The sequence below is a fragment of the Trypanosoma brucei genome, chromosome 5 (genome assembly GCF_000210295.1).
Source record: "Trypanosoma brucei gambiense DAL972 chromosome 5, complete sequence".
Taxonomy (NCBI): domain Eukaryota; phylum Euglenozoa; class Kinetoplastea; order Trypanosomatida; family Trypanosomatidae; genus Trypanosoma; species Trypanosoma brucei.
The window spans coordinates 494,057-516,923 of record NC_026738.1 but is presented as its reverse complement, the minus strand read 5'-3'; the positions used below and the strand labels follow the sequence as shown (position 1 = coordinate 516,923).

General features: G+C 47.3%; 15 protein-coding genes across 15 annotated transcripts; 2 read left to right on the top strand and 13 right to left on the bottom strand.

Moving 5' to 3' along the window:
* Positions 1-434: 434 nt before the first annotated feature.
* On the bottom strand, positions 435-1,838 carry TbgDal_V2480 (hypothetical protein, conserved; the record flags this gene model as incomplete). The annotated part of the gene is made up of 1 exon (XM_011775095.1): positions 435-1,838. One exon carries the CDS (start codon positions 1,836-1,838, stop codon positions 435-437), a length of 1,404 nt encoding a protein of 467 aa, XP_011773397.1.
* A 353-nt stretch (positions 1,839-2,191) lies between these two features.
* On the bottom strand, positions 2,192-4,375 carry TbgDal_V2470 (hypothetical protein, conserved; the record flags this gene model as incomplete). Its single annotated transcript, XM_011775094.1, has 1 exon — positions 2,192-4,375. The coding sequence occupies one exon, from the start codon at positions 4,373-4,375 to the stop codon at positions 2,192-2,194; it is 2,184 nt and encodes a 727-aa protein (XP_011773396.1).
* A 1,358-nt stretch (positions 4,376-5,733) lies between these two features.
* TbgDal_V2460 (hypothetical protein, conserved) lies at positions 5,734-7,719 on the bottom strand (the record flags this gene model as incomplete). The annotated part of the gene is made up of 1 exon (XM_011775093.1): positions 5,734-7,719. One exon carries the CDS (start codon positions 7,717-7,719, stop codon positions 5,734-5,736), a length of 1,986 nt encoding a protein of 661 aa, XP_011773395.1.
* Positions 7,720-8,338: 619 nt separating this feature from the next.
* On the bottom strand, positions 8,339-9,835 carry TbgDal_V2450 (hypothetical protein, conserved; the record flags this gene model as incomplete). The annotated part of the gene is made up of 1 exon (XM_011775092.1): positions 8,339-9,835. The coding sequence occupies one exon, from the start codon at positions 9,833-9,835 to the stop codon at positions 8,339-8,341; it is 1,497 nt and encodes a 498-aa protein (XP_011773394.1).
* Positions 9,836-9,843: 8 nt separating this feature from the next.
* TbgDal_V2440 (hypothetical protein, unlikely) lies at positions 9,844-10,212 on the top strand (the record flags this gene model as incomplete). Its single annotated transcript, XM_011775091.1, has 1 exon — positions 9,844-10,212. One exon carries the CDS (start codon positions 9,844-9,846, stop codon positions 10,210-10,212), a length of 369 nt encoding a protein of 122 aa, XP_011773393.1.
* Positions 10,213-10,402: 190 nt separating this feature from the next.
* TbgDal_V2430 (T. brucei spp.-specific protein) lies at positions 10,403-10,771 on the bottom strand (the record flags this gene model as incomplete). The annotated part of the gene is made up of 1 exon (XM_011775090.1): positions 10,403-10,771. The coding sequence occupies one exon, from the start codon at positions 10,769-10,771 to the stop codon at positions 10,403-10,405; it is 369 nt and encodes a 122-aa protein (XP_011773392.1).
* Positions 10,772-11,167: 396 nt separating this feature from the next.
* On the bottom strand, positions 11,168-11,665 carry TbgDal_V2420 (ecotin, putative; the record flags this gene model as incomplete). Its single annotated transcript, XM_011775089.1, has 1 exon — positions 11,168-11,665. The coding sequence occupies one exon, from the start codon at positions 11,663-11,665 to the stop codon at positions 11,168-11,170; it is 498 nt and encodes a 165-aa protein (XP_011773391.1).
* Positions 11,666-12,270: 605 nt separating this feature from the next.
* On the bottom strand, positions 12,271-14,160 carry TbgDal_V2410 (hypothetical protein, conserved; the record flags this gene model as incomplete). Its single annotated transcript, XM_011775088.1, has 1 exon — positions 12,271-14,160. The coding sequence occupies one exon, from the start codon at positions 14,158-14,160 to the stop codon at positions 12,271-12,273; it is 1,890 nt and encodes a 629-aa protein (XP_011773390.1).
* Positions 14,161-15,046: 886 nt separating this feature from the next.
* TbgDal_V2400 (hypothetical protein, unlikely) lies at positions 15,047-15,367 on the bottom strand (the record flags this gene model as incomplete). The annotated part of the gene is made up of 1 exon (XM_011775087.1): positions 15,047-15,367. One exon carries the CDS (start codon positions 15,365-15,367, stop codon positions 15,047-15,049), a length of 321 nt encoding a protein of 106 aa, XP_011773389.1.
* Positions 15,368-15,714: 347 nt separating this feature from the next.
* Positions 15,715-16,281, bottom strand: TbgDal_V2390 (ribonucleoprotein p18, mitochondrial precursor,putative; the record flags this gene model as incomplete). The annotated part of the gene is made up of 1 exon (XM_011775086.1): positions 15,715-16,281. One exon carries the CDS (start codon positions 16,279-16,281, stop codon positions 15,715-15,717), a length of 567 nt encoding a protein of 188 aa, XP_011773388.1.
* Positions 16,282-17,275: 994 nt separating this feature from the next.
* Positions 17,276-17,698, bottom strand: TbgDal_V2380 (hypothetical protein, unlikely; the record flags this gene model as incomplete). Its single annotated transcript, XM_011775085.1, has 1 exon — positions 17,276-17,698. One exon carries the CDS (start codon positions 17,696-17,698, stop codon positions 17,276-17,278), a length of 423 nt encoding a protein of 140 aa, XP_011773387.1.
* A 347-nt stretch (positions 17,699-18,045) lies between these two features.
* TbgDal_V2370 (hypothetical protein, unlikely) lies at positions 18,046-18,375 on the top strand (the record flags this gene model as incomplete). Its single annotated transcript, XM_011775084.1, has 1 exon — positions 18,046-18,375. The coding sequence occupies one exon, from the start codon at positions 18,046-18,048 to the stop codon at positions 18,373-18,375; it is 330 nt and encodes a 109-aa protein (XP_011773386.1).
* A 189-nt stretch (positions 18,376-18,564) lies between these two features.
* On the bottom strand, positions 18,565-19,032 carry TbgDal_V2360 (replication Factor A 28 kDa subunit, putative; the record flags this gene model as incomplete). The annotated part of the gene is made up of 1 exon (XM_011775083.1): positions 18,565-19,032. One exon carries the CDS (start codon positions 19,030-19,032, stop codon positions 18,565-18,567), a length of 468 nt encoding a protein of 155 aa, XP_011773385.1.
* A 1,680-nt stretch (positions 19,033-20,712) lies between these two features.
* TbgDal_V2350 (hypothetical protein, conserved) lies at positions 20,713-22,101 on the bottom strand (the record flags this gene model as incomplete). The annotated part of the gene is made up of 1 exon (XM_011775082.1): positions 20,713-22,101. The coding sequence occupies one exon, from the start codon at positions 22,099-22,101 to the stop codon at positions 20,713-20,715; it is 1,389 nt and encodes a 462-aa protein (XP_011773384.1).
* A 285-nt stretch (positions 22,102-22,386) lies between these two features.
* On the bottom strand, positions 22,387-22,794 carry TbgDal_V2340 (hypothetical protein, unlikely; the record flags this gene model as incomplete). Its single annotated transcript, XM_011775081.1, has 1 exon — positions 22,387-22,794. The coding sequence occupies one exon, from the start codon at positions 22,792-22,794 to the stop codon at positions 22,387-22,389; it is 408 nt and encodes a 135-aa protein (XP_011773383.1).
* Positions 22,795-22,867: the final 73 nt, after the last annotated feature.

Genomic DNA, 22,867 nt, shown 5'->3' with positions numbered 1-22,867 from the left:
GAAAAGGATGCAATGGTTGCGGCAAGGGACTTACGACCCTTGGGCTCCCATGCCATATTCAGAGTTTAGAAACCAATGTTATACTTATTACTATGCAGCCTCACCCCAGTTGTGCGAAAGGTGTAATGCAATTGAAGGATTGACAGTAAACAAAACGGCGCCGCAATCACAACCCTTCACAGACGTCATAGTTAAGGCTGCGAAGCCAAGGAATTGCATTACAACAGCACACTGTACCGCAGGTGCCACTGTAACAAAGCCATTCTTTCACCGACACGGTAATGCCACAAGAAAGAAAACACTTGGAATGAGGAACAAATTAAACAGTGAACTGAAAATAAAAGGGGGAAAAAAGGAGGATGATGAGAAGCGGGGTGTTCTTCAGCCACCCCACCCCACAAGTTCACCACATGTACTAACAGCGGAAACTATTACTAACGAGGAAGCGATGCGAGGGCTTGGTGTACGGTCGCGGTTGGAACAGAATCGGCATCCGTAGGCACCAGTACAACATCCACCGTGCCATCGCCGCCAACAATCGTAACAAGCCGCGACACCGCACAGATAGACAAGGAACGAATAGGACCACCGCCCGTAGCACTGTAGCGACCAAGCACAGAGAGCGGCTGCCCACACAGAACATATACCGTCCCCTTCACATCGCATGCAGCTGCTAGGGCCGCTCCGCCCTCTTTCTGGGGACCACTGCCAGGCAAGTGCAGGCCGTCCACGTTGCAGTCGGCCGTGCAAACAAGGTCGCAGGAAGAGCCAGAGAATGTAACGTGGAACACTGATCGCCCCCTCGCCACTAGTGCCGAGTCCCCATCCGACGCAATCGCGGTTGTGCGTGTCAACATATTCCCGGGGAGGCGTACTCGGCTCTCCACATCCTCAAACGTCACTGCGCTCCGTGCACACAAGTCAGCCGTGAGACCTGGCGATGTGTGTACAATGAATGGTGTCCTTGTTACTTCCGTACCACTCAGCAGCCAGTCACGACTGCTTGGCTGCACTACACGCGAGCAAAACACCCGAGAGAAAAGCGCGCTGCTGCCAAACACAGCAGGCTTCAACCCACAACCGTCCTGGCGCCAAACAGACACAACACCGTCTGCATTAGTCGTCACGAAACCCAGGTTTGCCGTTGCACGATCCAGAGTACGCTCCTCGTCACTACCCTCCGCGGGTAGCGACACACCAGAAGGTTGAATTTGTTCCCAGCTCTTGACACCCGCACACCCGCCAGAGGAAAAGCTCGTACTGTAGATGACGCTCACAGCAACCACAGGACCATCGCTGGCGACAAACCCAAACACGTAGCCCTCCTCAGAGAACACATCCACGCGTCCATCACTGGTACCAACAGCACCACACAGGTACACCGTCCCTCTCACTGAATGCGCCGCACCCGCACCTCCATCGTGAGGACCAGCAGATGGATCCGAAGAGGAAACCCTCTCCACTGCTGCAGGCGGTACACGGCACATGAATGAAACGTCCTTCGGCAGCAGCGTCGCACACGTTGCAACTGACGGATCGGCGTTGCGCATGAAACGGGAAACGAGAAGCGGGGGAGTAGCCCCAATGCGCCGGACCTCCCGGGGGCCAGCAGATTCGTCCGCCAGGTCAAAGAAAGCAACTTCACGGCCCTTAAGCACACATACAATCGCGTTAGCACATTCATTACACAGAACGGAGGCTGCAGAACATTTCTTACTCACATCATCACCTTCACGTCGTCCGTTCAGTGGACATATAAGCGAGACAAAGGAAGCGAACACCACTTCCCCTTCAACAGGGAGTGAAAGGGCGCTCCACTCGATTCCCACCGATGACATGTCTCGCAGAAAAGTGAAAACAGAAATATTATTATCGTTTCCGCCTTTACACAACGCTTGTCTTCGCTTCCTAAGCTTCGAACTGACTAATATCTGTTTACTTGCTTTTCTGAAAATCAGAACTCTGACAACATTTAACACAAAAAAATTGATTAAAAATTAATTAAAAAGAACTTTTAAATGTAACAATCAGCAAAAACTGCTAGAAAAGCATTAGTGGAATCAATGGTTAAAAGTTTTCTATGTGATTTTGCCATTTTAGAATGATGTTTAATTATTTTTAGAGTATTTCTCATATACCTTTTCTCTTATTAAAGTAAGTTACTTCGTATCTTCCCACTTTTCTTTCCCTCTCAGTGGTTTCCATCCGATCGGAGATCTGCATTCTTTGCCCATGCAGGAAGCGGGGCTTCTAAAGTTTCAGGTGTTTCGCTGTTTTTATATTGCAATGTGTATCGCCAGGCATGGAGAAATATTCCCTGAGTGGTTACCGATGAACAGTTGCTTGCTACGTGTGGGATCGTTGAAGGATAGGGCGGCAACCGGGATTTTACTTCCTTCCGGTAATTCCCTGTAAATGGTGTATTCCTTGAAAGGTGGTAAATATACTTGTGGTCGTCGACTATAGGATGTCCAACAGACGCCAAGTGGACACGCACTTGATGGGTGCGTCCAGTCAACAGAACACACTCCACCACCGATTCATCGAGGTCCTCATCATATGACCAACGTCTAACAAGGGTTGTAGCTCGTTTCAATGTTTCACGTAGCTGTCGTTCCCCTGTTGAGGTTTGGCATTCAATATTTCCTTCATCATAGTCTGTTTCTTCGCCAGTTAGATGCGCACCGCGTAGACCGATTGTTAACTTTTTCATTCGTGTGTGCTTGGCCTCCAGCTCATCGGTGTTTTTGTATTTGGGTCGCTTACCCCTGATTGGAGATGGACGTTCTGACGTCTCTTCACTCTCTTTGTGGTTTCGCTCCGAAGATTCCACCATTCCATTCTTTTCACGCTCTTCCAACCACGAGTTGATTTGGGCTGCACCAGGGCACCAGTACAAACTGTCGTGGTAAGAGTAACATCCAATGGGTCTATCGATGCACAGCCAGCCAACGGAGCCGCTATTGCAAGCATTTCGTTGTGAGGAATGTGTGTAAGAAACAAGGGAACAGTTGTGCTGATCTTCGGCAATCTTCGCAGCATCAAAGTGACCGTGAACCCTAGCAAGATATTGTTTTGTACACCCTAGCTCTTTCGTCGAAGCGGTCGAATTTGCTACTACACCATCAGAAGGAGAGATCTCAGCTACGTCTTTATCATCCTTCTGCGACAATAACTCCGCCGTCATTCGCGCACTCGTGGAGTCAAGTCCAAATAACAGTACACCACTTGTACCACTATCAAGTCGATGAACAACGTATACCTTAAGTTTGGCATTCCCACCACCAACGGGGCTGGTTTCCTGCTGTATCATGGCTTGCAGCTCCTCCCATGCCGAGCAACTTACGTAACCCTCGCCCACCCATACACGAATGAGCTCAAAATCATGCAACTTATGCCGTATCGCAATACTTTGTACTCCAGGTTCTAGGGTTGACCCACCATCATCTCCGTCGTGCGGAACAGCATGATAGCGGTGGGCGTCTACACCACCGAACACGTCTTCAAGAATGGAAGTGACGGTGTTCTTGCGACAACGACCGGAAGGGTGAACCGGTATGCCACAGGGCTTTTTCAGTACCAATAAACGATGCCCTGACGCCCCATGAGTGGTGTGATCGTAGCGCAGGATAAGAAGCGGCTCGCCAAACGGCATGGGAGCCTCATGCCTCTGCACATCGTGCAGGATAACATCCCGCTGACGAAGCACAAGACGAGGTGGAAATGTGTTTAACAAGGAGATCAAGTCCACTTCAGATCCTTCCCCCAGTGCCTCGCCCCTCTCACCATCTTGCACTCGCTGGGTTTCGCGGACACAGAGCGCTCCTTCATGTCCCACGCTCGCAGGAAAGCTCTCCCGTGTCGCCAGCGCTAACGTTGTGGAATGCAAAATACGGCTCAGTTCCTCGGTGTAGGCACGCCCCGCTGCGCGGCATTCTGCTTCCCGTCCGTGAAGCCTCAGCGCACCGTTCACAAGTTCATTGACGTACGCGGGAATAGTTACACGCGGGTCGAGGCAAGCTTGTGGAGCATTAAAAGCTGCCGCCAAACAAGCAGACGACACTTCGGGAATGTACGCAAATTCCTTGACAAACACCGTGAGCAACGGTAAGCCCACCCACCTTCCCTTCACGGGAGCTCGGTAAGTATAACGGTAAGGACACACAACTAAAATGCGCCGCGGCAACTCATTGTTGCGAGTAGACACCAACTGGGAGTCTTCCGTTGCTGCCAACTCGAGAGGATATCGGTCACCTGGTACATACTGAGTATCAGCATCACCTTGGTTGTCCATGCAACGGGCACGGAGGACCTCACGCACACTAATTACTTTCCTCCCTGAAATACGTTCGGGCGTGGACGACTCAAAACGCATGCGAGGCGTATGGTAAAGTATAAGGAACCAACAACGATAGCAACAGAGGTACAGATAACCCACACCACACTCACTGTACCACTTCCCTTCTTCCGAACCGACTAAAACCACATAAAGCGGCAACGAACCTCAATAAACGTCACACACGAAGGTTATTTAAACGGTGACGACCAAGTGATTTCTCTCCCGGGAGAGACAACCGCGGGAACACAGAGGGAAAAGGAAAGGGAGGAGGTGGCTGAATCGCTTCAAAAGTAAGCGTGTAAAAAGAAAAAAAACAAAAACAAGGCGCAAACAGGATATAAAAACAAAAAACGCAAATATACACCGAAGGCAACACGGTTTGACACCGTCTCATAATTAGCGGCCACGAAACACACATCAGCGCAACAGCCATTTACTAACTCTCCTGCCTGAGCGTGTGAGTTTCTTCAAATTACATTATTTCCCTTTTCATCGAACGTGCCACATGAGAGAAATTAAATAACAGTAGATATCAGAAATGACCTCAAGCATTGCGGACCAAAACTAATGAGAAAAGGTAATCAATGATGATGGTAGTGGTAATAAATGTCTTCCACAGTCGCCTCGGGTGACTTTGGCTCGCCTTATTCCCCACTTACAAACACGCTGCCCCTGTAAAAAAAAAAAAACTGGAGGACATATATATCCCACAACAAGAGAAAGGTGTCGCATCAACATCCATCAATTATAATTAAACAAACATATATACATACACTTATATAAATATATGTGCACACCGAAATACATTTATGTGTACACCAAAGCATCGTACTAAAACATTGCAACAAAGAACAATAAAATTTTGAAGTGTCTACGGAAAGAAAGAAGAGGCCAAGGCGTCGGCACACACACGCGCGTACAATGCTACGGGGACAAAAGTTAGTACTGGAAAAACGCATGCCTTCCTTAAACCGCTGCGATGATAAAAAAAAAGGAAGGAAGGAAGAGGGGCGGGGAAAAAAAAAAAAACTCAGGAGTGAGAAATCAATCTTTACAGACTGCGTGGAAACAGACGAAGAGAACCTAGACTCACTTTGAAAAAAGGATAGGGCAAATGGGCACCCTTACGTAGCGTTGATTAGGCCCTACCAACACATTTAGCCAAAACCTCATAGAGGTGAATCGAAAAACAAACGGAGAGGGTGATGTTGGCCACAACAACAAATATTTAACCGAGATCGCTAAAACATGAAATATTCTGCTTAAACGAGAGTAGCGTCCCACAACAGCTAAAGAAAAAAAAAACAGCGAAATCACATATATAAATATATATACATGTGAGAGCGTGTATATGCATGAAGCAACCTTGACAAGAACAGAATGTAAACTACCAGCTAGAATGGGCACACGTATGAAGCAGCTCGCATCAACAGCGGGCGCGACTCGTGAGGAACACGAAGTGGCAAAATGGCATCGGGAAGCATCACTGGGGTCACCGAATCCGAATACTCTGCTGGGGAATCCCCAGGCGTGTTAACAGTTGCGCAGTTGCACTCATCCTCGTCTGGTTCGCTGGATTCTGCCTCTATTTCCCACTGATGACCCGGCACCAGGTAATCATCTTGTTTGACAATAAATTCCACAAGTGAGCTCTGATGACCCACTAACACCTCCTCCACAAAAGGATCAGTGTGGGAAGCGTCCGGTATTTTCACCCACCGAATCTCAACCGCTGAAGCTCTGTGTTCCTCGTCACTCAACTCCGACGACCCCCGCCCACGTATTCCGCCATTGGACTGATGTTTCGGTTCCCCACTGGCAAATGATGCACAGGGACTAATGCTGGTCATACCATTCTCATCGGAACTCATATGAGAGGGCGAACAATGAGTATGTTGGCACGGGATAGAACTCGAGGAGTCGCAAGTGAAAAATGGGGCACATCTTCCCACACTTTTCCCACACCTACGCCTTGTCAGGAGCCGCTGCTTCTCACGCATGGCGAAAGCAATATCCGCTGACTCAGACAGGGGTGCACTCTCGTCTGCATCACCATGAAGAAAGTATATATACCTCGGGAGAAAGTCAAATATATTCTCTGGAAGCGACTCTTCGGTGCTACCGAGCACTTTCGGACCAAAATACGCAGTAGGTGAGAAGTTCGCCAATTTATCCTCCCCACCAGCGATTCTATAGAGCACGCTGCTGTAGAGACCGCGCTTATCAAAGTGAGGAACAAGCTCTTGAAGATTGTATATTCCACTTAGCCCAATGTATCGGCGAATGGAAGTACGGGGATTGTACCGCTTGACGTAATACGCTGCGCCGCTTGGTGGTTCCCCTCCGGAGGCCTCTTCAGCGTGTAGATGCGCTTGTGAGAGAAGTGACATGAGCGAAAGATGTGCACCAGCGGACTGCCCCACAAGGGTTATGTTGCTTACATCCCCGTTGTACCGGTCGGCGTTGTGCACCACCCAAGCAATGGCATCGGAAATGTCAACAACCATCCCTTCCATGTCTGTTTGGGGGAAGTTACGATAGTCGGGACAAAACACAGCATAGCCCCGAGTCGCTAGAAGCCGCGCTACTAACCCGCTCCACAGGTAGCACCCAACAATCCACGCACCACCAGAAATACAAATAACGATAGGAGATTTCTTATTTTCTACTCCCGCGGAAGGGGTTCCTTCGCCTTCCGTTGGGTTGGACGACGAGTCGGATGACACGGGAAGATATATATCGAGGCGGGCGCGATTGTTTAAGTTCTGCCTATCCTCATCATCATCGCTCGAAACAACGTCCTCCAGTGGATTGTCACACCGGGTTTCCTTTGCTCTTTCGCTGATTGTCCCATTCCCATTCCTTTCCCCACCCAAATACACCGAACTGAAAGCCACCGAGCCTCCGCACGAGCCCCGCAACTCGTCAGAAAGGATAGAGGAAGTAGTTCCCTGCTTTGGATCGTCATTTACCGCACATTCAACTGAACATGTCGCTTCCGAGTTTCTACCATCCCGTGACAACAGGAGGGGCGTCACCAAGCTTTTCAGGGTATCAATGTCATCCGGCTCCTCCACCTTCGGACAGTTCTCAAATCCTGTGCTCCCCACAGTTCTCTTCGATCCCAGTGCACGTCCGGGCTCTATCCTCGGAACACGTTGTCTGCTTCTTTTGGCGGACCGATACGCCACTCGATGAATGATGTTGGGAGAAGAGAAGTACCAATAAACCATCGGAACAAAGTACGAGAAGCTCATAAAAGCAAAGATGACTAGGCGCGTAAGCATGAACATCCACTTTGCCCCCGTTCCCATCGCCATGAGGAGCTCCACCGTGACCCTGCATATCCAACACAGTTGGCCAAATACATAACTCCGCATTGCTCGAACGCCGAAGACCGGAGAAAAACAAAACGAGGATGGGTTAGTACGCACAGACTCAGCGCGATTATACCGCCGCCTAAGAATGCCAACAGAATACAAGAGGCAAAATATGGTGAATTACCAAAGATCTCCTATCCGCTCCACGCGTTTCAGCGCACCCCCGGTTGAATCCCTGCACACCACCACTAACACGTTCCAACACTTCTGACACGTGCATATAGGTTCATCAAAGAAGACAGGAAGGAAAGAAAGAAAATGCTTACGAGAAGCGACCAACGAAAAACAGACGGAAACACACACACACACGCGCGCGCCTATGTTAAACGATGGAGGTATACACAACAGATTAGGAAATATCACTCCACCTCTCTGCGCTACCAGTGGACACGCGCAAAGTCAAGTACACCATGCTAGCGTCGCAGTACAGCTAGACGCTCACGCAAGTTGAGACACCCCACCACAGTCCAACCACTCAATTCCTCCCCTACTGCAAGTTCCCACAAAACAAAGCAACAAACAAGAAGGGGGAAAAGGGAAAAATAAAACGCATCAACCACAAAACTAGAGGCACAATTAGGGAGCCACAGTTCTCTACTCATGAATGAGTACAAAAATCTTAGCTGCGAGACACCGCTTGGTCCCACAAGTAAAGGAAGTAAAGTCCCTTTGCAGTCAACGGAAGGGGCTTTGGACCATTTCTTGCACCAGCCTGTGTGGCAACAGCGGAACCGCCAACGGAACAGGGCCTCTGCACCTCAGTTTCCATCGTTGCTGCCGTGTGAGATTTGGCACGTGAAACATCAGGGGGAACACCGTCCGCCTCCAAGCCACCAACTCCCACATCCGCCTTCACTTCTGAAGACCCCGACCTCCCGCGCGCCGCAGTGCGGTTCATTGAATACTCCTCACCATCATCATCTGATGAAATGTACCGCCGCATCGGTGCCACGGGACCAAATGTCTCACCGCATGATGTGCACGAATCCGGCAGACCGGTGGTTACGTCCCGCGCCGCACAAGCACCACAACCATCACAGAAGTGAGCCATGAGCGGTTGTGCGACTTGGACATAAATAACTTCTTCACCTTTGGGCTCCGTAACGAAGCTTCGCGGTTCAACAAAAATGCGCTCCGATACATCCTGACTCCCCTTGTCATCCGTACCATGCGGCTGCTGCTTCACTGACTGGCGAATCTTCTTCGCAATAGACTTCGCAGAGCTCTCAGCTACAGCAGTGCCTACGCTGTGTAGCACAGGCTTGTTGGCAGCTCGTGGGTCCCAACAACGCTTCGTTGGCCGCTGGGGGGCTAAAGGACCCTTCGTTTCGCTGGGTGAATTACCCGACACAACTCCTCGCCCTTCACACATTCGTTTGGCGGAAAGCAGAGCAGACTTCAGTGGATCAGCCCCACCATCATACTCATACAACCTCGAACACATATCCCCATCAAAACAAACAACCGGTGGTTTGCTTTCGGTTACTTTCGATGTGTTACCGCTCCGCCCGCGAGGCAGCACTTCCTTCCCTGTAGATGATGGTACTAGTGGAAGATAGCCGGTACTCGAAGGACGCGTGCAACGTAGCAAAAGAGGTGATCTATTTCCACTCCATTCCACCACACAGTCACCACTAAATACTTGCATGCCTTCTTCATCCTCATCTCCATCTACACAGTCATGCTGCCGAGGCCATAGGTCAACAGCACAAGCATCTATCTCATTGAGAAGCTGAGGGTAAAGCGTGTGTGCAGCCCGGGATACCCGTTCCGTCACATCCTCCACGATATCACCCGCATCACCGTGGTGGATGGCGGCATCAGAGTTCATATCTTCCGCATCAGGGGGGGCGAATTGGCCATCATACCAACCAGGCAGCGCCGCATCGCTCTCGCACCCAACAGAAGCCGAAGTGACATTACCGGGGCGGGCACCATTAAGCAACTCCCCCTGCTGCTGAAACCGACGTTCCGCATTCTGGCGGCGAATGTCCTCACGGATTACGTAGCGTCGTAATTCCTCCTGAGTCAAACGCGCCTCCTGGCGGGCATTCTGCCGTAGCGCCGCGAGCGTTTCATCAAGGTTACGCAAACCTCGCGTACCCTTTGCGTACATAAGGAGCAATGAAGAAACCACGCACACGCGCACACAAACTCGTTGAAACCGTGCACTATCTACCGACTGTGACTCTTTTTTGGTTTCACTATATTGCCCCTCTGCAAAACTCCGTTGCCCGTCCGCCAATCACACGTTCTTTTTTTTTTTTAATTATTATTATCGCCGTTGGTGTGCGGAGTACCCGGGAAGAGGAGTGGCGAGCGCTACTAAAGAGAAAAAGAAAACAAAACAAAAAGGAGGATAATATAAATTTCGACCATGAGAAAAACAAGAGAATGAAAATTCACGCACCCTTCCTTCCTGCGGAAACACAAAAAGCAGACAACCAAAAGAATGAACGGGAGGACGGGGAAAGGAGGAGGAAAGAAACATAAAGAGGTTTAACACACCTCAAGACGGCAAATTGTACGCCAACACTCATAACACATCAATGAGCGCCCTTTCAAAAGAATTACATACGACCAACCATACCGTAAGATGGAAAAAATGGAAAGGAGAACCAAAACAGTTAAAAGACAAAAAAAACAAAACGACATCACTAGAACAAATTGCAATACAGAGCCATCACTCCATACCGCAGCTAATCAAGCATGCAACACTCACTAACAGCCCTGCAAATTTTATACAACTCCTTTCACTCCCCTCCTTTGCCTTCCCCTTCATCGCTTCCTTTTTTTTTGTGTGTGTGTGTGTGTGTTTATGTATGTTTATGTGTGCGCTTGTCCCCCAAGCTTCCGTCGCTTTCTTGTGATGCTCTCCCGTAAATATACACTTTATCACGTCCTGAGAAGTAGGTGGGACAAAGGAGAGGAGACAAAAAAGAAGAAAGGAAAGGAAAGAAGTTAAAACGGCAGTAAAATCCTTTCTTTTTTTTGAAAAAAAAAAAACAACAAAACTGTACATCGAACGGGTCTTCTTTTGTTTTCTTTCCATCCTTTTTCTCTGCGTTCCACCTCATACACGCTCGCACATACACAGAAAAAAAAAACACATATGTGCACACTTCCCATCTTTGATTGAAGGAACCAATACACATGTAGTGAATTGAAAAGTTATAACAGGGTTGAGAAGGGTTCTCCCACCACTACACACGCAAACTCAAACATGTACATCACGGTGGTGTAAATATGGAAAGTAAGGAGGAGAGCAAGATGGAAAAGAAAAAAAAAAGACAAGGAGAATGTCGGTTCTTCCCACTGAAATGAAGGAAGAGTAGCGAAAGTGGCGAGCAGAAAATGTGTTTTCAACGCACAAAAACAAAAAAAAGCACATACGCACACATGACGCATATATTTTCGACTCTCCTTCTTCTTTTTTTTTTTTAAATCATTATTCTTCGGCTTTCTTGGCCACCACCTCCTGGCCGCCCGTCCAAATACGGTAGTGCAACTGGGCGTCCTCGGGCAGGTAAACCACCACCGGCTTCCGACTGTTGTACGGGATCAACTTTCGGTGTCGATGTGAAATAAATTTCTCCTCAGGTGTGGCCTCAGGTGGTACTGCGCATCGCGATCGGTACGTGTCTCGGAGATCCACCCTGTAACAAGTGTAATCAAGTCCAGGAAACTTCTCTTCTGTGGTACACCCATTGATGTAATATGTATTCACACCATCAACCGTCTCCACACGTCCCGGTAGTAATTCCACCATGCGATCTTTGCTCTCCACGTAGTGCTCAAGTGGATCAAGTACAAATAAGCAGCGTCTCTCCCCTTCCCGTGGTGACGGAGGTTCCTCAAACTTACAAAAATCAATATCCACACGTGACCCCATTGTCGACCTGCTCCTGTACGACCTGCGTCGAGAGGCCTTTCGGGAACCAAACATTTTGTTTTTGTTGTTGTTTTGTTGTTGTTGTTGTTGTTTTGTTTTGTTTTGTTATTCCACTTCTGTCAGTATTGTGCGAACGGGATAAACACGCAACTCCTTCAACGAGGCAGTGAGGTAAGCACTCGAAAGGAGACAAGTAACCTCTGTAGCAGAAAGGGGGGAAAAGGAAAATGATAATAAATGCGCATAGAGAAGGGAGAAGCGGCACATGTCACACAACAAACACATGAAATATAAGGCGATAATACGCACGCCACAAGGACTATTCTATTAACCCCCAAGTTTCATCTTTTTCTTTCTTAATTTTTAAAAAAACAAGAAACTTTTGAAGGATTAACACCACACTAATCCCTGTGTTGATCTTCCCGTGAGCAGGTCCCTCATACATTCCCCATTGTTTTTTTTCGCTCCGTAAACGTCTTCCGCAGTAAAAAAAAAAAAAGCGAAGAGAAGCAAAGGAGTCAAAGGAAAGGGAACATAAAAAAGCCAACCATGCCCACTACGATACGTGAACGCTCCTCACCAAATACCGCCGCCACCGCAGCCACTTTAAACTACCTGGCTTTCTCCTGCCGTCTGTCACTGCATATTTGAAGATGAAATTATTCACATGTTCCCCTCGATACGGATTCTTGGCGATTCACTGCATCGGGTTCATTGCTCACTCCACTTCCACTTGATGCCCTTCTTCTCTGCTTGTGTCCCTCCTGTTGCTTTCGTCTGTATTTTCTTAGACGTTCCTGTACAACTTTTGTTGGTGGGACAACGGCATGCAGAGGCTTGCGCTTTGATGTGGGTTCAAGCGGATTTGGTATGTCCTCTGATGGTGTAAATCGATCAACGAGACCACTCCGCGCGAAGTACATGTATCCACTGTAAGGCATGTTGCTTTTTTGCGACCACCATTTCATGGGCCGCGCACTTGGCGCGTCATCGTAGACATAATGATCCACACCCTGATGCATGTTGTATTCAAACATCATCATCGGGGCCCCACGAACAAAGGGAGAACCCACCGTTCCACCTGTTGGGTACGCCTGATTCTGCTGATGACTCTCGGCGAATACAGTCGGCCGCGACATTTGTAGTTTAAAAGGAAGATCGGCCTCCAGTGGAACATAAGGTGGTGGAGTACGCGTTGCCCAACTAAGAGGAAGGAGTGTTTCCATATCGATATGCTTATCCATGTTTTCGTCCCCTAAACTCCCACTGCCGGTACCTCCCACTCCATTAGGATCTACAACAGGTGTGACCAATTTGCAGCGCAGGGCGGATGCATGCGCCAGCTGTTGAACAGCATCGAGTGCCGTTATGGCTGGGGCTTCAAACTCACCCAGGTACAAGCGCCGCTGCTGTGCGACCTGTGAGGAGGCAATAATACCCACTGCCTCGGCGCCATTCAAGCCGTTGCGGAAGAACCGCATATGCGGTGCTAAAAGAGAAACCTCACAATCACGCCACTTTCCCACTTCATGCGGGTCAACTAGATCGTACGCAAAGGCCCCGAGCTGGCTTTGCAGTGCCCCAATTCGTCTTGAGCGCTGCCACAACATCGGCTTCCGCTGAAACCAGGTACCATATCCCTCCACTTGAGAGACAGCAATAACACCACGCCTCACATCTGACTTCTGGTACAGGTTGAAACAACATCGTGGATGGTCATGCCCCTCTGAGGGTTGCAACTCCATGACATCAGCAGCGTCAATTGGACCCACGTGCACAATGTCTGTGCGCAAGCGCTCCCCACGGATGCCAAATGAACACGTCACAAAGGATTGCTCCACCAAGCCTTTTGGTTGCAAAATACTATGCTGCGCATGGTAAATAAGATATATACCGTGTCCCTTTTGTACAATATGCCGCAGTGAGAAATTCACATGGCGGGACATACACTCCAACATGATCATTTTGTTGTGACTTATCGATACACAATCAGCGGGGCAGGAATACGGTGACGATGATGATGATGACGGCGGCGGCGGCGGGGTGGATTCTGGAGTTGCTGAAACAGAGGGACCAACCGAAACCACGTCGGCTGCTGCTTCATTCCCACCGTTTGGTTTGTCACCAGTTGAATTCACTTGTGGCCGTAGCGTTACCTCCGGCAAAAGCAGCGGAGCCCACTGAGGATCATCGAACTTGTACGTGGCGACATAGGAGTTAATTTTGTTCACGTCCCTACTGCGCCGTAGTGCGGCGACGCACAACTCATCAGGGTTACGCAACCAGCGCGGCGAATCCATAACACTGTTGTTCTGTGAGCTATCCCCCGCAGTTGCCATCGTGCCATCTGCAGTGCCATGCATTCTTGCTTGTGTCCTTAATGAAACGGTCGCACCATTTCGGCCGTCATGTGTGCCATCAATAGTTGGCTGAATGAGAGGCACAGTGGCATGAGGTTGAGCGAGAGCCATCGGGTACGTCAGCAAACGCAAGCGGGCGGTACTTGGCGGTAGCACAGGGTTGAATAAAAGAGGCAAAGACCCCCTCATATTCAACTCCGATACCCCCCCCCTCCTCCTCCTTTTGCTCGAAAGTTAAAGAAACAAATAAGGAAAGAGAAAGAGAAAACAGAGTAAAACTAAAGTTGATAATAACTGACGCCGCTGCTACGAATGTTACCGCTGTGAACACGACATGGCGTGGGGTAGGGAAAAACAAAAAGGTTGGTCATACATAATAACAATCATAATGACAACAACAAATAACAACCATTGCGTTAAAGATGGTGTCAGTGGCAGTTTGTAATGTGTTGCTGTTCCTTCTACCGCAGCTCACCGCTTCTTGCATGTAACGGAATAAGGAAGATAGGCCGAAGAACGCTACAGATAAATAAACTCAAAGTCCAACTCCTCCCCCTCAAGTATATTCGAACAAATACAAGCATACTTTCCAGAAGCCCTAACAGTCGCGTGATACTAAAAGGGTGGTAGGTATATGGAAAGGACGACATGCATGTAGGAATATCTATGCTCTAAAGTTTGCGAAACTAAAAAATAAAATAAGAATGGCAAAGCCAATAGCAACCAAAAAGAGGAGAAGAGGGACAAAATGAATTATCGACCATTACTATACTTCCTTCATACGCACACACGGATCACATTACTCGCGCACTCCCCCCGGCACAGGAGGAATGCAAGGCAAATAAGCATCATTCACACGCATACGAATATATATATATAAATATAGAGAGAGAGATAGAGGAAGATATAGGGAAGCGGTACGCACATATACACATACGCAAAGTGTTCGTATACACGCATGCACATGCATTACCTCAACATTTCCCAGAATCTCCCTTTCCACCGCTACTAGTACCAAACTAACAACAACACATTACGAACGGCAAGCGACAGAATATTTAGGAATAAGAAATTTTCAAAATAATAATGATAAATTATTATTATTGTTAAACAAGAGAAGATAAAGAGGAAGCTTGTGTGTGGAGAGAGAGTGATGGTGATGGTAAGCACTTGCGGTGGTGGTGAAACAAAAAAACAAAAGGAAAGAAAATAATGTGTCGCCACACCCCACCACACACCACACACGCATGGTAGCGAACCGACAAGATGCGCGTATTGCCTTGCAACTTACCTCTGACTCTCCCTTCCTTCTTACCTTCCTTGTGTTCTTTTTTTTCCCGTCCCGCCACGCGCCGTCCCGTCCCACCTCCGCACACCAATCAGTCCATGCATGCATATTATAAACACACACGCACAGAGAGAGAGAGAGAGAGACGAAACCTTTCCCTATCCAAACTCCCACAGCATTACTACACGCCCCTTCTCAAACAAAGCCACCCCAACACACCCATACATACACACACACACACACCTACGTACTAGAAATATATATATATATATATATATATTTATGTTTATTCGAGAAAAAGGTCAATATGTTGCGAGTGCGCAAGCCAACTACCCGACGCGACCAAATAAATAAACATACAAATAGAGGCGCCACACCACACCACACCCACAAAACCTAAACACAAGAAGAATGTCAAAAAGAGAATCCTCTATTGCGTGTGTGGGGAGGTACTTTTACTCTACCTTTACATCAAACAATCCTGCCTGCTGTGAAAGGTGCCCTGGATGTTCTTTCCCCTCTGTTTTCGCCTTCTGTGCATTGGCTTCATTGGCCTTTACGAGATCTGCTGGGCATCCCTTACATTCCGTTTCCATCACCTGTTGAATGCAGTAACCGAGGCGGAACTGGCCACTCTTTACGCACTCCTTCATCACCCATGTCCAGGATTCTTCGTTAGGTTTTAACCTGTTACGGTGCTGCATCTCCTCCAACAAATCCATCATCGCGCAGAACTTACTTTCATTATCCACGGGTGTCGACTGCTTCGAGGGGGACTGGTAAATACACTGGAGCGTGGCATTATATGTGGCGATATCCGGCGGGCAGTTACTGACGTTCATGTTTACGAGCACCTCCCCGGCTTCGTCGTAATACTTGCACTTCTTGATCTTTTCAATCCATGGTGCAGTGTTGGTATCCACCTCATAACCAAATAAATCATACTTCTTCGCGGCGCTGGTGGCGGCAAAGCGGGCAGCGGCAACACTGCAAAACACCGGGGAATAAACACGGCGCATCATTCTTCCACTTCGATTTGGTTTTAGTTGTTGTTGTTGTTGTTTTTTTTTTTTTTGTTTCCCTCCTTTCAAAAACAAAAAAAACTTTACTTTAAAACCTGTATGTATATTTATTTTGTAAATAATCTTACGTGCGTAACGAACTAACTTTTCTCCTACCAATAGACTGATAGTTACTAAATTATCTTTTAGTTTTTTCGCCTCTCTTACCACGTTGATGATGAAGAGGATGTAATAAGTTGCAGTGAAAAGGGAGAAAAACGAAGCGCATTGAGCCACAAGAATTGAATTTCAAAAAAAGGATGAGAGAAGCCAAAATAGAAAAGTACGAAAAAAACAAAGGGAAAGAAAGTGTGACGACGCGGGACACAAAATTAAGGACTGGACAGAAAAAACAACAACAAAAGGGAAACAACATCATCCATCTTTGGGGCTTTCAAAGAAAAAAAGCGCGCAGTAACGAAAAAAAGAAAAAAGAAAATGGAGGAAAGTAAGGATGGAAGAGAGGAGGTGAATTCATTTTAAAGCACTTCCAACCCCATTCAGTGGAAAATGGTGATGGACAGCACACAAATGCGTACTCACATATGTGAGGGATATGTGAAGAGATAAAGGCAAAAGACAGGTAAGAACTTGCGGCGGAAAAAAAAAACACAGTACTTTACTAATGCTGCCTTTTCCACAAATATATACACATACACATATATATATATATATGTATAAGCAGATAAATACTCTCCTCCTGTCCTCCAACGTCTTTCTTACCTTCTTTTTCTTTTTTTTCCCTCGTATTTCTTCTTAAGGTGTATCATTTCCCTTCGTTTTGTTTTTTTTTTCCTCAACCAACCAAACTCACCAATCCTTCCCCGCTTCCTTCGCACAAATACGCATAAAAACAAAATAATAAAAACGCAGCGCACAACTCTTCGAATGGGGGGGGGGAGGGGAAGAAAAGTCCCTAACATGCGTGCGCACATGACATTACCAGCAACACACGTTATTCGTGACAATATAATAAACGGTACAGATTAGCGGGAATTAAAACAATAATAAAAGAACAAAATGGAAAGCCCCAATATGATACGCGGGAAAGGGCAGAGGACGCACACAATATAAACAAGAAAAAAAAAATGGAGGAAAAATGAATGGGAAGAAAAGTATCTTCTGCATAATGATAATAAACATACCAACAAATGACTGCAACAATGACAGAGAAAGAAAAGCAAAATAAAAAACAAACAAACAAACAAACAAACACAAAAACACAATTTTTATTCCCCTGCCGCCGCACCTCCCCCCTCCCATCCGCTATGAAACACACCACTGCGCGGCCCGCTCGCACATGTGTCATGGTGTTGCAACATATTATTCTCATTATTATTCCTCTCATTACGGCTATTACTATTATCATTATCATCATTATTATTATTATTGTCACAAGTAACGCCCTCTGCTGCTATTCACCACCATGGTCACAACAATGGAGGGAAATTTTTTGCAGCGGCAGTGCCTCATACTGATGGTAAAAATAGAGAGTTGAAAATAGAGGGGAAGGGGCATTTCTATAGTTTGTTTTATTCTGTATGTATATATATATATATATATATATAATGTATATAATGCATAAAGATGAGTCACACTTATTTAAACGGTGCGCCAGACACAATTTTTAATCTTTCACCGGTACGCCCAGTGGCTGGCATCTGCACAAATCAATAAAGCTAAAGGAAAAAGGGAGCACAAAAATTACTTCAGCCTTCTCTCCAGATGTATATAGGTACGCATATGTATAAATGTATATATATATATATATTTATTTATTTATTTATATTCATACCATTCTATCCGCCACTGACCGTTAAAGCAGGTAACAAAGGAAAGCCTGCTAAACAAGCACAAAGAAATAAAGTGACAGGAAGAAAAACGTTTCTGTTGGCTTCTCCCCTTTACCTTCCACTACCTCCATTCCTATTTTGCAAGTTATTCCCATTTTTCTTCTTTTTTCAGCCCCCCCCCTTTTCCCGCATCACCCACGCCCAGACTCAAAAAAAAAACAAATTTTTTCTCCCCCGACACCACAGGCACATACATAAATAAATACATGCATATGCAAATACGTGCATTTTTTTTTTTCCCATAGTCTCAGCCCAACATCCCATCCCCAACTCCTCTTCTTCCTCCTCCTCCGGCCGCAAGCACACCACAACACCAACAGGCATAGGTGAAAAAATTACGTGCAAGAACTACTATTCTTTTTTTTCCCCCTCTTTATTGTTTCATTTTGTTTTAAATGCCAAACTTACAATCATGTGTTTGGTAAATCTTTCCCTCCTCCATCAGCGTACGTATGGCGTTGCGTACGTCTTGACCACTGAAACCATATTGCAATGCAGCCGCAGAGATTTCATCCATGGAAAGTCCCTCTTCCCCCCGTGCCTTCTGCCTGATTGTGTTGATGACAACATCAGTCGTGAACACCTTTCCATCACCACCAGGAAACATGTTCTGAACACCGACTGCACTCGCCGTATTGGGAACTGCAGCGGGAGCAGCAGAGTTGGGACGTCGCGACCCCTGCGTGAGTCGTAGATGTGTGAGAATCACGTCAAGAAAGTGATAGTTTAGTTCATTACAGTCTGACACAAGCCGCACCGTGCCCGTAACAATAGGAGAGTTTTGCCACATCTTCACTGTACCGGCTGCCCGCACATAACATTGCAATGGCAGCGGATCATCCTGCTGGTCGGCATCCATCCACTGCCGCACCACAACAACACCAGTGCCATCAGTAATTCGGTAGCCGTGGTGTTTAGCCGTGAGGGCACCGCCACTGAAGCGGTTGTCGCTATCGCTTTCGTAGCCCACCACTCGCCCCACAACAGTTGCTTGTGTCACCTCACGACCATCAATAACCGTCACACCTTCACCCACGCGTTGAGCCTCGAGCAGTTGTTTAATTGTGACGGGGCGGATCGGGTGCACCCGCCGCTGCTGCGTGGCGGCATTTGAGTTCGCCGCGGCACCAGTAAAGAAGTTACTTCCACTTCCTTCCATTCTCTTCTACTCTTTCTTTTTTAAAAACAAAAAAAAATATATATATATATATATATATATTTATTTATTTATCTCTTTTCCCTTCTGCCGTTTGCTGCCGCTGTTCACGTTACCACGACGCTATCCATAATAAACAGGGGGCGAAGGAAAAAGAAAAGAAACAAGGACGAGGGATGGACGAAAACAGGTAGCTCAGCACTCAATACTTTAAGTGCATGTGCACTGAATAAATGAACGACAAGAGGAGACCATTTAAAAAAAAAAAAAGGAAAAATGCGAAAGCACACCAAGTTTCTTGAGCACATGTAAAAAATGTGTGTAAAATAAGGGGGAAGAAGTAAGCCTTTGACAACAACCGAAGATGAAGCCTGATTTAGTCTACTGAAAGCACAACAGTCAATGGTACAACTTCACAGCAACTGAAACACAAAAGGAAGCCAAGGCAACAAAAGAAAAAGGGAGACATTGAGACTATACGTGTGAAGGAGCAGCCAACTCATCCCCTCCTGCCCCCAACACACATATATGCACACCAATTTTTTTTTTTAAAAACGACAAAGGCTCCCAAGGAGTGATACGGGAAACCTCCCCAGAGAAAAAAAAAAAGAGTAAGGGTGAAAATGTCTCCAACTTCTCAAAGACTTTTTGTTCCCTACACAATCTTTCCTTTTTTTTCTTTTTTTCCCCGTAGGTGCTTCAATTACAAGAATGGAAACCGCTGCCTTAATACATGAACAAAAAAAAATATACATGGGTTCCTCAACTTCCACCGCTACCCCTACTCTCCTCCTATTCACACAGCAGCATCACCGCCACAACCACCACCACCCCAACTCTCTGAGGCAACTACACACACGTTTTATCTAAATTAACCGACAACATCCTCATATTGTTGACGTATTTCATGCAGCACACGACAAACACTAACAGCATCAACTATCACTAGCCCGATGGCCCTGTTAACACATATAAGAGTATATTGTTATATACGTGCGTGTGTGTATGCAGCTCCCTGCACATCTCCCCTCTTCCTTTTCCTTTTCTTCACTTCTTCCTTCTGCCTCGAGCCACCCAATTGCTTTTCTCCATACTTTTAGTTTCCCTAAGCTCTGGCAAAGGAAAAAAAAAAAGCAGGCACAAGAAACCTCTAACAAACAAAAAATTGAAGGTGCGTGAAACAAAACGAGAAGGACCCCACATTTCGACTACACCACTAAGAGACACAACCGACGCAAATCGGTTGTGGAAAAACGGGAATCCGGAGACTATAAGAGCTGAGTTACGGAAATTTATCCGCACAGTGATCCAACCACGGAAGCCACCGCCTCAACAAGTCCGTCACAACGATGCGTAAAAATGGTTAATAATCGGAAAAGTCCATCATATGGCAGGGCAACGATACAAATACGGCAACCCCTGAGTCCTTTCCTTAGAGCGCTGAAGATCCAAAAGGACGCGCCGCTGTCCCCCTTGACCATCACTAGTTTCAGTCTCTAGTCCAGTGGCATCGGGGTGTAATTTTACAATTTGTGGCTCCTTCTCAAGTCCTTTCTTCCCACCAATGGACGGTTTTTGCATTGCCTCTCGCGGATCCTCGCCGCACACGGCACAGTACTGCAGAATGCGAGCCAAACTGAACTTTGTGTGAATCCGTTGCATTGATTCAGAAGACGCGAGAATACGCTCCGCAAGCTGTAAGGCGTCGCGCATGATTGCACGCCGTAAAGCACCAGCAATCGAGGTTGAATTGCTCCATTCCTTATCATGAGCCGCCACCTGCGCTGGAGCCGCCTTACGCGCCACAGCTGTGCTCGACAGCTGCTGTTGGAGTTCCTTCCTCCTTTGGCCACGCGCCTCTGCATCGTATGCACCCTTCTTCTCAGCTTCTCCTTCATAATCACATTCATGCTCGTCTTCGTCGTCGGCGTTCTCTTTAGCCGCTCGTTCCACGGATTCCTTCGTCCAATTATTCTCGCGTGTGAGTTCCTCCACTCTGTCCCGCATGATGGCAAGAGCGCCAGCCACCTCGTAATCACTGATGAATTTGTCATAGTCGAGGTTCTTTGCGAACTCAAGCAGGTTGTCCGCCTCCGCAATCTCATCTTCCAAGGCTTCATCCTCTGTAAGGGCCCACTTGGGCTTCTTCTTTTTCTTCCCTACCTTTTTCTTTTCTTTTGCTTCAGGTGCTGAAGGTACATTCCCCATTGCTCCTTCACTGAGTCTTTGCTGTTGCTGTTGTTGCTGTTGGCCCCCTTGTCCCCCTCTATCGGCATCCAACGCTGCACCGCGCTCTTGTTGCTCTTGCGCAGTTGCTTCGCTTGCCTTCTGCGCCCATTTGCGCCTCATCTGGTCCACACGTCGGGCGCGCTCAACCTCACGCACCACTTCCTCCTCCTTCATTTGTCGCATCTGCTTAGCGAAGCTGCGAAGCCAGCGCTTATGCTGTGAAACGACTGCGCAGACATTGGCACGCTGCGACTTCAGGTTTTCTACACGCTGGCGGTGGTTCCGCTCCATTGTTGCGCGCTCCTCCGCAGAGGGCCCTAAGCCCAGTGGCGTGTTGGACCCACCAGCCGGTACGAATACGGGGCCGGTTGGGGCAGTGGCATTGTTCCCCCGAAGCTCCATGGAGGCGCCATTGGGAATATTTACAGGGCAGGCACACAAAAGAATGCCCTTGTAGTTTTCTACGGCGACATTAGATGGCTGGGGCAGTCGCTGGTACATTGCCGGCGGTTGGCTCAGAATCACATCCTTGTAGCTCTCCATCTTTTCCCCGCTTCACTGTACAACCACACCGAAGAAATAAACCTGTTGCCGTATCTGATCAGGGGATTTTATTTACGTTTCCACTTTTATACGTGCACTCCCTCTCCCCTTCCCTTCCCTTCCCTTCACTCTCTCTCCCTTCTTGCCGCTACCTTTGTAAATCTAGATGATGGCTTCTTTGTTTTTGATACACACACACCTCTGCCCCAGTATATTCCGTATTACCCCTCACACACCCCTCCGCGTCCCGCTTCGCAAGTGCGCTGGGGGGAATAGTAAGAAACTTCACAGCAACGGAGGGCGAAAAAGAAAAAAGAAAACAAAAAAAAAAGAACCGAGAGAGAACAAAAAAAATGAAAGTAGAATCGGTGGAGTGACGAAAATGCCAGGTGTAGTGAACCAAAAAAAAAAGTGACGGTTATTACAAGAGTAACAGCGAAGCTCTTGTGTAGACGGCACGCGAGCAATCACATGAAGATCTAAGTAATGAATGAATGAATTCAAACCTGTACATAACATATACACCCCCACACACACACACACACACAAACACACCGTGTCTACACGTATGTGCACCAACAAGTTATATATATATATATATATATAACAAAAATATGCACACAGAGGTAAAAGAAAAGGAACATGTATTGGACAAACATATTCTGCTACCACACCAACTCCGTATTTAACCATTCAGACACCACCTTCACGCAGTTGCACACAATAGGCGTACATAAAAATCGCCTGTACCGCAACCCAAAGTAAC